General features: G+C 39.7%; 1 protein-coding gene across 5 annotated transcripts in view; it reads right to left on the minus strand.

Annotated features, from left to right (window-relative positions):
* The window catches only part of NFIA (nuclear factor I A), a 369,893-nt gene that overhangs the window by 106,361 nt on the left and 249,870 nt on the right, over positions 1 to 13,662 (minus strand). For all 5 annotated transcript variants that reach the window (XM_061184139.1, XM_061184138.1, XM_061184136.1 and 2 more), the window contains 2 exons: positions 11,923 to 12,040; positions 5,794 to 5,921 (listed from right to left, as the gene is read on the minus strand). In XM_061184139.1, coding sequence (XP_061040122.1) covers positions 5,794 to 5,921; positions 11,923 to 12,040 — 246 coding nt within the window. The remainder of the gene's footprint in view (positions 1 to 5,793; positions 5,922 to 11,922; positions 12,041 to 13,662) is intronic.

Genomic DNA, 13,662 nt, shown 5'->3' on the forward strand with positions numbered 1-13,662 from the left:
TTGCAATGGTGAATGGGATTGTCTCCTTAATTTCTCTTTCTGACCTTTTGTTGTTAGTGTATAGGAATGCAAGAGATTTCTGTGCATTCATTTTGTATCCTGCAACTTTAAAAAATTCATTGATTAGCTCTAGTAGTTTTCTGGTGGCGTCTTTAGGATTCTCTATGTATAGTATCATGTCATCTGCAACAGTGACAGTTTTACTTCTTCTTTTCCAATTTGTATTCCTTTTATTTCTTTTTCTTCTCTGATTGCTGTGGCTAGGACTTCCAAAACTATGTTGAATAATAGTGGCGAGAGTGGACATCTTGTCTTGTCCCTGATCTTAGAGGAAATGCTTTCAGTTTTTCACCACTGAGAATGATGTTTGCTGTGGGTTTCTCATATATGGCCTTTACTGTGTTGAGGTAGGTTCCCACTATGCCCACTTTCTGGAGAGTTTTTATCATAAATCGGTGTTGAATTTTGTCAAAAGCTTTTTCTGCATCTATTGAGATGATCATATCGTGTTTTTTTTTTTTTACAAGAGATAAATAGACTGACACCAAGCATTGTACATGGATGACCACAACAAAAGCAACAATGATTGCAATTACCAAACATGAAACACACTCATACTCATATCGTTTTTATTCTTCAATTTATTAATATGGTGTGTCACATTGATTGATTTGCATATACTGAAGAATCCTTGCATCCCTGGGATAAATTCCACTGGATCATGGTGTATGATCCTTTTAATGTGTTGTTGGATTCTGTTTGCTAGTATTTGGTTGAGGGTTTTTGCATCTATATTCATCAGTGATATTGGTCGGTAATTTACTTTTTTTATAGTATCTTTGTTTGGTTTTGGTATCAGGGTGATGGTGGCCTCATGGAATGAGTTTGGGAGTCTTCTTTCCTCTGCAATTTTTTGGAAGAGTTTGAGAAGGATGGGTGTTAGCTCTACTCTAAATGTTTGATAGAATTCACCTGTGAAGCCATCTGGTCCTGCACTTTTGTTTGTTGGAAGAGTTTTAATCACAGTTTCAATTTCGTTACTTATGATTGGTCTGTTCATATTTTCTATTTCTTCCTGTTTCAGTCTTGGAAGGTTATAACTTTCTAAGAATTTGTCCATTTCTTCCAGGTTGTCCATTTTATTGGCATAGAGTTGCTTGTAGTAGTCTCTTAGGATGCCTTGTATTTCTGTGGTGTCTGTTGCAACTTCTCCTTTTTCATTTCTAATTTTAGTGATTTGAGTTCTCTCCCTCTTTTTCTTGATGAGTCTGGCTAATGGTTTATGAATTTTGTTTATCTTCTCAAAGAACCAGCTTTTAGTTTTATTGATCTCTGCTACTGTTTTTTTTGTTTGTTTCTATTTCATTTATTTCTGCTCTGATCTTTATGATTTCTTTCCTTCTACTAACTTTGGGTTTTGTTTGTTCTTCTTTCTCTAGTTCCTTTAGGTGTAAGGTTAGATTGTTTATTTGAGATTTTTCTTGTTTCTTGAGGTAGGCTTGTATTGCTATAAACTTCCCTCTTAGAACTGCTTTTGCTGCAACCCATAGGTTTTGGATCATCGTGTTTTCGTTGTCATTTGTCTCTAGGTATTTTTTTATTTCCTCTTTGATTTCTTCAGTGATCTCTTGGTTGTTTAGTAACATAGTTTTTAGCCTCCATGTGTTTGTGTTTTTTACATTTTTTCCCCTGTAATTTATTTTTGATCTCACAGCATTGTGGTCAGAAAAGATGCTTGATATGATTTCAATTTCCTTAAATTCACCAAGGCTAGATTTGTGACCCAAGATGTGATCTATCCTGGAGAATGTTCCGTGTGCACTAGAGAAGAAAGTGTAATGAGCTGTTTTCGGATGGAATGTCCTATAAATATCAATTAAATCTATCTTGTCTACTGTGTCATTTAAAGCTTTTGTTTGCTTATTAATTTTCTGTCTCGATGATCTGTCCATTGGCGTAAGTGAGGTGTTAAAGTCCCCCACTGTTATTGTGTTACTGTCGATTTCCTCTGTTATTGCTGTTAGCATTTGCCTTATATATTGAGGTGCTCCTATGTTGGGTGCATATATATTTATAATTGTTATATCTTCTTCTTGGATTGATCCCTTGATCATTATGTAGCGTCCTTCCTTGTCTCTTGTAACATTCTTTATTTTAAAATCTATTTTACCTGCTGTGAGTATTGCTACTTCAGCTTTCTTTTGATTTCCATTTGCATGGAGTATCTTTTTCCATCCCCTCACTTTCAGTCTGTATGTGTCCCTAGGTCTGAAGTGGGTCTCTTGTAGACAGCATATATATGGGTCTTATTTTTGTATCCATTCAGTGAGCCTGTGTCTTTTTGTTGGAGCATTTAATCCATTCACATTTAAGGTAATTATCAATATGTATGTTCCTATTACCATTTTCTTAATTGTTTTGAGTTTGTTTTTGTAGATCCTTTTCTTCTGTTGTGTTTCCCACTTAGAGAAGTTCCTTTAGCATTTGTTGTAGAGCTGGTTTGGTGGTGCTGAATTCTCTTAGCTTTTGCTTGTCTGTAAAGCTTTTGATTTCTCCGTCAAATCTGAATGAGATCCTTGCCAGGTAGAGTAATCTTGGTTGTAGGTTCTTCCCTTTCATGACTTTAAGTATATGGTGCCACTCCCTTCTGGCTTGCAGAGTTTCTGCTGAGAAATCAGCTGTTAACCTTATGGGAGTTCCCTTGTATGTTATTTGTCATTTTTTCCTTGTTGCTTTTAATAATTTTTCTTTGTCTTTAATTTTTGTCAATTTGATTACTACACGTCTTGGCATGTTTCTCCTTGGGTTTATCCTGCCTGGGACTCTCTGCACTTCCTGGACTTGGGTGGCTATTTCCTTTCCCATGTTAGGAAAGTTTTTGACTATAATCTCTTCAAATATTTTCTCGGGTCCTTTCTCTCTCTCTTCTTTTGGGACCCCTATAATGCAAATGTTGGTGTGTTTAATGTTTTCCCAGAGGTCTCTTAGGCTGTGTTCACTTCTTTTCACTCTTTTTTCTTTATTCTGTTCTGCGGCAGTGAATTCCACCATTCTGTTTTTCAAGTCACTTATCCGTTCTTCTGCCTCAGTTATTCTGCTATTGATTCCTTCTAGTGTATTTTTCATTTCAGTTATTGTATTGTTCATCTCTGTTTGTTTGTTCTTTAATTCTTCTAGGTGTTTGTTCCTTAATTCTTCTAGGCCTTTGTTAAACATTTCTTGCATCTTCTCGATCTTTGCTTCCATTCCTTTTCCAAGGTCCTGGATCATCTTCACTATCATTATTCTGAATTCTTTTTCTGGAAGGTTGCCTATCTCCACTTCATTTAATTGTTTTTCTGGAGTTTTATCTTGTTCCGTTATCTGGTACATAGCCCTCTCCCTTTTCATTTTGTCTGCCTTTCTGTGAATGTGGTTTTTGTTCCACAGGCTGCAGGACTGTAGTTCTTCTTGCTTCTGCTGTCTGCCCTCTGATGGATGAGGCTAGCTAAGAGGCTTGTGCAAGCTTCCTGATGGGAGGGGCTGGTGGTGGGTAGAGCTGGGTGTTGCTCTGGTGGGCAGAGCTCAGTAAAACTTTAATCCACTTGACTGTTGATGGGTGGGGCTGGGTTCCCTCCCTATTGGTTGTTTGGCCTGAGGCAACCCAACACTGGAGCCTACCTGAGCTCTTTGGTGGGGCTAATGACAGACTCTGTGAGGGCTCACACCAAGGAGTACTTCCCAGAACTTCTGCTGCCAGTGTCCTTGTCCCCACAGTGAGCCACCTCCACCCCCTGCCTCTGCAGCAGGAGACCCTCCAACATTAGCAGGTAGGTCTGGTTCAGTCTCCTATGGGGTCACTGCTCCTTCCCCCGGGTCCTGATGCCACACTACTTTGTGTGTACCCTCCAAGAGTGCAGTCTCTGTTTCCCCCAGTCCTGTCAAAGTCCTGCAGTCAAATCCCGCTAGTCTTCAAAGTCTGATTCTCTGGGAATTCCTTCTCCCATTGCCGGACCCCCAGGTTGGGAAGCCTTACGTGGGGCTCAGAACCTTCACTACAGTGGGTGGACTTCTGTGGCATAATTGTTCTCCAGTTTGTGAGTCACCCACCCAGCAGTTATGGGATTTGATTTTATTGTGATTGCACCCCTCCGACCATCTCACTGCAGCTTCTCCTTTGTCTTTGGATGTGGGGTATCTTTTTTGGTGAGTTCCAGTGTCTTCCTGTTCATGATTGTTCAGCAGTTAGTTGTGAATCTGGTGCTCTCACAAGAGGGAGTGAGTGCACGTTCTTCTACTCCGCCATCTTGAACCAATCTCCCCTAAAGATCTTCTTATGTGTCTCTTCCCCACCCCCACTGTGAATTCCTTGAAAGCAGGAGCCATAGCCTTCCCATTCATCCTTGAGTTCCCAGAACCAGTCATAGTTCCTCATCATGAGAAAAGTTCCCAGTGAAGGTGTGAGTGAATGAATGAATGAGTTGGGTGAAAAGATTAGGTAGAAGTAAGGCAAAGTGAAATTTTTGCATTTTAGTAAAGTGAACAAGATAAAGGACTTAGACAGTGGGGCCTGACGTTTTGTTTTGTTTTTAATTATCATATAGCAAAACTGCCTGGGGGTTCAGGAGTGGAAGGCATACTTTTCTATGAATGTTAACACATGTATAGATTCCTGTCCATCACCACCACAAACAGGATACAGAACAGTTCTATCATCCCCCAAATCTCCCTTGTGCTATTTCCTTTATAGCCACACCCTCTGAGGATTCTCTTTTGATATGTTAGAGAGGAGAGAAAAGAGTTAAGATTTGAAGATGAAGGGGTTCAGAGATTTTCTTGGCACTTGTCTGTTTTTGCAGGGAATTACTCTGAGGCACAGGTTGGGGAAATTTTTTCAAACTTACTGTGCTAGGTGTGATTCATAGACAGGTTATGTATATTACCTCATTTAATTCTCAAGAGCACTGACATAGCTATTATTATTGACAGATTATAAAAATGGGGACAATTAGTTTCAGAGAGGTTAGGTAATTTGCCCATAATCACACAGCCAGCAGGAGCTGGAGTCAGGATTACACTCTGCCTGTCTTTTTCCAAAGCCCACTCTATTCTCTACAGCATTTGACTTTGCATATCGAGGAAGCCACTGGAGAAGATTTCCCCTTGCCCATGTGGAGGTTAGACACTGAGAAAAGTTTCAAAAAGCTTCTGCTACCAGAATTAGTCACATTACTCAAGACTCCAGAGCCAAGACTAAACTACCCCAGGAGGTTAAACTAGCGGTCATCATTTGCTTAGTCCATGAAAGAGGGACATAAAGATAGCTGTTCCTTTTAAATAGAAAAAGAATCATGATGAAATCCTGTAACAGGAAAACATATTTAAAAGTCTCCTCATTTTATAAAGATCCAAGTACAAGCTATCACACAGGGAACCCATTCTACCTTTCTAATGTTATCAACGCAGTTGAAAAAGTTGATAGATTTTTATTTTGATTATTAAAAGATAAAACCAGACCCAAAAGGCAATTAGTATAAAATGAAAGCAAAGGCAAATGGAACGCTGGATTGCAGTGTAGGTGAAAAGATGTAAGAGTAGAAAACCCTACACACCATTCTCAGTCTTTCATCTCAGTTAAATGGCATCCTTGCACTACCACCCTTTCATAAAAGCAGCAGTCAGGTACAAACATGTGTTCACGTGGAAAAAGTCCACTTCTCTGAGCTTGCTGCGTTCCGTTTCTGCCTGGCGTGGGCTCCCACGTATCTTGGACTTTACAGGGGCGGCTGCAAGCCCACTGCCCAGACCGCTTACCTGGCTCCACTTCATGCCACCCGCTGGACTGACTTCCGCTCCCCGGGGAGCGCCCTTGGCCTGTGTAAAATGGCTCTTCACCAGGACTGTCCATTTCATCCTCCACAGACTTGAGGCGCTTTGTGGAGCTGAAATAACAAACGGGTACATGTTTAAAAGTCATCCAAAGCACCTTTCTCCTGGACATGGCATCTCTGGTGGAAAGAAAGCCAAGGGAGGAAGCAGTTGGGCAACTCAGTGTAGTTCATGGGCTCTCTTTAGGCTCTTGTTCAGTTTAGTGAGTCACTGGATGTGGAACAAAGTCTTGGGTCTGTGTTGTTCCAAGTGTCTGGGTTTGATTTTTATTGTCACTCGAGTTTCTGCTGCCCCCCACCTCCGGTTCCTTTTTCCTTTGAGGAACGGGTGGCTGGCTCCCGCTCCTGTCTCCACCTGGAAGAGTCAGTAGTTAAGCTCACATTTGCATCTCCTAGAGCGTTGGCTGGGGCGTAGCCGTCAGCAATGTCCCTAGACATCAATCCAATCCCTTCTGGCACCCCAGAAAGGAGAAAAATCAGGGTGCATGACCCTTGAAGAAAAGCTCGGATTGCTGTTTGGTTTTTTGCCATGTTTTCTCATCTTCCATTTAGATCTGTTCATTTAAAAAATACTTATTGCACAGTGACAGCAGTCCAGGTACTGATCTAGGCACTAGAGATAAAACAGTGAACAAACAAGATAAAAATAGAAGGAAGGAGTACACTTCCTTGTGTGAATAAGGGACATGGAAAAAAGAGTGACCCAGTGACTTTTATGCGCTTTCTCTACAACAAAATTACCGAAATAAAATTCTATGCCATCAGGGTGGGGATTTTTTAGTTTTGCATAGGTATGGTTGGGACATTTCCAGAATATATTCCAGTTTCTACCAGTTAAAGGACTGAATTTCTTTTCCTCCCAATTTGAGACTTCAGGAGTCAAAAGGTAGTGAAATGCTACATGTTGCTAATGTTGTTCTCATTGTGTTAACTGATTATGTCACTAACATACCAGGATTGGTAGATTTCATACCTGGTGCCAGTGCTTGTTGGGAAATCTCTTCCTCCTGTGTCAGGGTACAGAATTTTTAATATGTGTTCATTCATCAAACACTTACTGTGCACCTCCTGCATGCCAGGTGCTGTGCTAAATGTTGCTATATTGAAATAAATCAGACATAACCCGTCTCCATGGGGTTTAAAATCTCGTGGATGAAGACAGAGAGGTAAACAAAATTGTGCAAAGAGAAATACAGGTATGATGATGGAACCACACAGAGGTTACAGTGGGTTCTTTGAAGGAGGAAGGAAAAGTGATACACAGGGAAGGTCGGGAAAGCCTTCCCATAGGAGATAGTTCCTGAACTGTCTGTAAGAGAGTGTCAGGAGATGGGGCAGAAAGAAGGACAGGGCAGAGACAGGCTGTTATTCAGCTGATGCACCCCTCAGGTGGCCATTCTGGATTTTAAAATACTGAAATGCTTCTTTACCAGTTGGCAAAGTGCCATTGTCCCATGCCCCATACATTTCCCCCAACCTTGTCATTCCATCTTTGTGCCAGAACAGACTCATGATCCCAAACCTAAAGGGTTACGGTTTGGCACATCAGGGGGGCATTCCAGGACTTCACACTGTGGCAGGGCAGGTCTGTCCTAACTGGTATGCTTGAGTCACACAGGTTATCTGCTATTTTGAACATCACTCCAGGAGGGAGGTGCCTATCAGACACTAACAATGCCGTGAGCGGAGTGTGACACGTGCAGAGAATTGGCAGGTGTTTGCTATGGCTGAAGTAGCAGGAGGGGCAGAGCAAAAGAAGGGGATGGGGTGATAGAAGATATTGTATGTCTGGACTTTATCCTATAAGCAATGGAGACTCCCTGAAAAAGTCTAAACAGGGAGTGACATCAGAGTCATCTGTTAGAAAGGTCACTCTGGTAGTTGCACAGATGATGGCTTCTGAAAAGCAAAGGGAAAAGAAGGGGATGGAACCTTCCCCAGGGAGAGAGTTAAGAGGCTACTGCAGCAACCTGAGTAAAAAAATGCAGAGGGCCCAGTTCAAGGTACAAATTTCTAGTTATTAAATTTGGCATTCCAGGATTCTTAGTCTTTAAGTTCTATTTTCATTAAAGCCAGACCACAGGAAAGCAACATATCTGTAGCATGCTAGCTTAGTACCCAAAGGAAGACCCTTTAATAGCTTATTTAATGTTCTTTGCTTGGCTTTCCCTGAAGTTCAATGCAAAAGAGCCACTCAAAGAACTTTTCTGTATTTTATGTAAAACTGCATCTAATAGAAGTCCTTTATAAAAGGATATACACACAAAAATTCCTCCTAATACATAAAACCAGAAAAAATATGGTCTCTTTAAATGAATTTCTACTGTTTCCTTTTATTAGAAAATGTACATTATATAACCTAGTGTTTCCCCTTCTTGCCTTGGCAACCAGGAATTTCAGGGCTAAACGCAAGGCATAATTCTGGGTTCACGTTCCTGATATAATAATCTCTCCTATCTTTCCATATGGTTTCTGTCCTCTCTGTATTTAATACTATCTGTTGTGTTTTTAAATTGAAAGCCGCTTGAAATAATTTTGGAAGTTGGAAGAATACAAATTGGAACCAAAATAAATATTTTCCTTATGTTCCTTGGCAAATAAAAGGTAAGACATGCATATTCTGATAAAACTGTGAGATCTGTGGGGAAGGAGACTATCAGGTTTTTTGTTTTTAGGCTGTTTTTTTTTTATCTCTAGTGCCTATCACAGTATCTGACTAATAACAGATGCTCAAAAACTGCTGAATTGGGCTACAGATTATTTATTTATTTATTTATTTATTTTTTGGCTACAGATTTAGAAACAGTCATACGAGTACTTGTGACAAGGATTCGCCCAAGTGTCATGACTCAGTGAGATCCCACCCAAAAGGCCAACTTCACTGCCCGTCATTCTCCCATTATTAATACTTTTCTGAGTTTCTAAAGCTTTTGATTTCCTTGGTGTCCTCTAATAAAACGCAAATACTCATGCAGTTATTAAATCTTAAAGGAGAAAGAATCTGTAGATATTAGCTGACCCTTTAGTTTGAAAGCAAGGACTGTCAAGGGTTGATACAGGATAAATGTTTGGAAGTGGAGACACAGGTTGGAGGAGAGAACAGGATGCAGGAGGGAAGGAAATTAGAAGTGCCAGGAAGGACGAGTGGAGGGCTTCCAAGACAAAGTTTACTGACTTCACAAACTTGACAGTTGATTTATCTTGATGAAGTTCTTTGGGATCAAAAAAGTATATACTATCCCAATTTTTACACTACCCTTCTATGATTTTGCAGATGTTTACTATGAAGGGGTACAGAACCTACAGTTAATGCTTATCAGTCTTCTTTATTTTTTTAAATTTAGAAATGAATCAGTCATTAATTTTGGTTTCTTGCTCTTGACTTTCTAACACACTGATTCTATTCTCCCAGAAACATTTGAGGAACACTGGAAAGGACCAGTAAGATCTCTATACAAGAGGGAGGATAAATACTCTTCCAAGCAGTCTCTCTTGTGCGTGGAATTTTTTTGTTCCTATCAATTCTACCTCGAAATTAAGGTAAGACTACTACCTTCATTCCAAATATTTGCTTAATTCCTACTATGTACAAAGCCTAGAAGCTTTACCCTGTCCCCACAAAACAGCAAAACACATCTTTCCTGAGTGTTCCTAGTGTCCTGAACTGACAATCTCCATTCATTTGTTAGTCTCTACCTCGATATTGCAAAGCTCCTGTACATGACTTTACATCCACAGGGCCTAGGACAATATCCCTGGGACCTAATAAATGTTTGTTGCTGATTTAGAAGACTTAGACACTGTTCTCTAAGGGATTTACAGTCCAGATGGGGAAGCAGGACCTGTACATACCTCAAAGATGATAATAATAATTCAAAATAGTAAATGCTAAGTGTCCAGGAAAAGTAGAGATGCTGGATATTCCTTTCTAGGGGCTTCCCATTCTATTGTTCCTTACTAAAAGAGTAAGCCTCATTCCTAAGAGGATTCAGTGTGAAAAGAGCATGGTTTTAAATTTCCAATAGACCTGAGTTTGAATGTAGACTCTGCCATTTACTTGGTCTGTCACCTTGGACAAGTTACTTAACTTCTCTGAGCTCTAGGCTGACCCACTGTTAAATGGCAACACCGTCTACATTGTAAAATTACTGTGAAGATTAACTCATATCAGGGATGTAAAGCACCTAATACAGTGCCTGCCACAGAGCAGCTGACCAATTAATAGTGGCACAGCATGAACAAATATTGATTGGTTGATGAACTTTTCTATATGTAAATCTGGGGCATTCTTCTGGGCACATTTTCTCACCTGTACACAGATAATTCTGCTGAGTCTATATAGTTAAAGAATAATTTTAAAAGAATCATCTTAGGAGAGCCTAATGTGAGCAAAACAAACATATTACCAAGTTATTAACTACTGATGCTGTTTATAATTAGCACCTTATCAGGGTTAGTTATTTGCAGATTATAGGAACGACACTAGCCTTTTAAACAACATTAATAACCAGGTTTCCACACAGAGAATCACAACAAAAGGCAACAAAACAGCTGGAGAAGTTGAAAGGATATTTGGGATGTCCACGGTACATATGCAGCACACATATGAAAAACAAATAGCCCATCAACTTTTAAATTAATCACTGACCACAAGTATTTGCAAAGCTCTTTCATGTTCACTGAGTGTAGTTACACCCAATGTCTCTTCCATCAGCAAACATTCAAAATCCTCAAAATGTATTAACATCCAAATGTGTTCACAATCCCATTGTTTTATTTTAAGTGTTTTTTTCGGATTGGAGACTTTTTTTTTCCTGAGGAGCTGATACCCCAGTGAACTGAGGGGGACATTTAAACAGCAAGAAAGATGATGGTAGAATCTGGTGGTTATATTTAAGGAATAACTGTTTCTTTAACTGTCTTCAAGGTACTGGTAATGACTAAGCTGATTTTTTTTTAAAAAGTAATGATGGTTAAAATATGTAAAGTCAAGGTAAGAATAAATCTCTACCATGGAAAATTTCTATCATCTGGCCATTGTTTTAAATCCTAAAACTCTGGTACTTGCTTTAGGAGGAATATACCTTTGTCAAACGTTTTTCTGCGAAGCACACAAACATTAAAGATTGTTCTGCACCATTCTTTTCTTTGTTGTCACAGTCTAGTGCTAAAGCCAATTTGTAAAAGAATACTGTGGGTTTAATGCCTAATCCCTTTCCCTCTGGTACAGGTTATCTAGAGACAACAGGATCTTGCAAAATGCTTCATTTTGATTTTGGCTTTGTGACCTCAAGGGGATCAAGAACCCCAGAATTGTTATCTGGTTATGTTCTTTTAGCTTTGCTCTTTTAAAGGTCTCCCGGTGTAACAGTGTTTATGATCTGGCCTCACACTGCTGGGGGACTGCATTTGCTTTTACATTCTCATACCAGGATATCAAATAGGTTGCATCTCACAGGGCAACTCGAGTAGACTGGATTTTGAGACCTGTCGGGGCTCAGTAGGAAAAGAGCTGGGACTGATCTGTAATGTCTGTTGTGGGCATGGAGACTGGGAGTGACGTCACCAGTGTCAGCTTTCTGCCAAACAAGCCAAAACACACCCGCTTTTCCCTAGTCAAGGCTTGTCCTTAATTTCCTGAGAACCTGCTATGTTCATCATCCATCCTTCCTCCATGCCTTTGCTCGTGTCTTCACCCCACCCAGAACACCATTCCTTTACTTTCCATCTCACCAACCCTGAACAATGCTTACAGTTTATAGCTGAGCACAAGTCACTCTTTTTGGATAAAGCTGTCTTTAACTATTTTCAGCCTATGCCACACAGTTTTTCACTGACTTGTGTGTGTGTGTGTCTGTGTGTATACACATATATGCATGCTGCATATGCATTTGCTTTCTCTCCCCAGTGAGACTGAAAATCCACTGGGGCTGAACCCATTTCTAGTATCTTCTACTACTACAGACACACTGCTAAGTGTCTAGCAGGCCCAGAGTTAAAATCAAGGTATGTAACTATGAATTATGACCTCTTTATGAGCCATTAATCAAATTACCTGGTAGAGGATGTGCTGGGTAAAGACCTCCTCATTGCTCCCGGACTCATGCTGTAGTATGAAGAACTTTCTAAATCTGAGAGAGAAAAATTTGGGCCAGTTCCTGCAGCTATTGGTGCTAGAATTAAAAAAAAAAGAAAGAAAGAAATATCAGGTCAGTTCTGTAAATAAAAGACCAATGAGAGCATATTTCAGTGTCGCATTTAACACATTTTATTTTTGAATTTATATGGTAAGATCATCAAAAATAATCAGTAATGAACTCGGACCTTAAAAGAATATTGACAATAAAAATCATCTACATCGGAAGGACATATTTTTTTTATAACATACCTTTCATCTTTTCTCTTTTTGTAATGGTAAATTGTCACCAAGGTTGCAACATTCCTGGATGCTTTTAACAAAAATACCTCCACGTTTTGGTCTGAAACTTTTCTTGAATGACCAGACAAAATACTCCCTGGGCTTTTCTAACTTTGTCTGATCTTGATAGCTTCCACTCATCTGTATTTTGGAATTCGTTCTGAACTGCAAATTCATCTTTCTAGGCCACCCATTCCCAATTTCTTGCCCTGAGAAATGTGTGATTTCTCCTTACTCCGAATCACCTCAGCACCCTGCATACATCTTTACTTTACTATTTGTCCCACCTTCTCATGTAAGGCAGGGTCCTCAAACTATGGTCCCTGAGCCAGAATTTTTGTGGATAAAGTTGTACTGGAATAGCCACACCCCTTCATTTACATATTGTCTCTGCTTCCACACTACAACAGCAGAGACAAGTAGCTGTGACAGAGACCATATGGTTCACACAGCAGAAAATATTTATATAGAAGAATTTGCCGACCTCTGATTTAAGGGACTGTTAAAAATAACTTTGACAACACATGATTTTCAGAGCTGACCCTTGTGGGAGATGTGATTCTCTGTACTTTTTTATGTCCTGGATATCCTGTTTACAGGAGTAGCTTAATAAATATTTTCAAATGAATAAATAACATCTATCAATCTTGGAAAACAATTCTGTGTAAAATCAGTGATGTAACTATATAAGTGCAAATAATCTGTTCTTTTGAAAGATTACACAAGGTGGGAGCAATAGATGCATATATTTCTGTATTGAGGCATTAGTTTGAGAGTTTTAAACCCACAGAAGTGGATATATAAATAAATTAAATAGAGGCTCATATCCATAAGAAGAAAGGATAATTAGGAAAATCATGAACCAGGGACTTTCATTCTTTCAGCAAATGATTACTGAGAGTCTGCTATTGCTAAGATTGTGCTGGGTAAGGAAGGCACTTAAATCAATGACATGGTCCCTACCCTGAAACAGCTCTAGAGAGTGAGGCTGACAGATTAATTTCAATACAGTCTGATAAGTCCTTTGCTAGAGTTATTCCTAAATTGCTATGCCTGCACAGAAGTGGGTATGTAACCCAGCTGAGGGATAAGAGGTCCAAGGGAGTAAAAGGGCCTCAGTAAATGTGATGCCTGGGAAGAATGTTAAAACGGCAAGTAGGATTTACCCAACTGAGAGGAATGGAGGCATTCTAGGCAGAGGGAACAGCATTTACAAAGGTAAGAGAACATAAAATGTGATTGGATTTCTGATAACTTGATATGATGTAGTATATAATACATGGGGAAAAGAGGGGAGATTTAAGGTCAGGTCATGAAGGGTAGGTAAATTCATGTAGGCAGGTAAATTCATGTAGGTAGGTAATTCATGTAGGTAGG

This window comes from Eubalaena glacialis, chromosome 3, assembly GCF_028564815.1.
Source record: "Eubalaena glacialis isolate mEubGla1 chromosome 3, mEubGla1.1.hap2.+ XY, whole genome shotgun sequence".
Lineage (NCBI taxonomy): Eukaryota > Metazoa > Chordata > Mammalia > Artiodactyla > Balaenidae > Eubalaena > Eubalaena glacialis.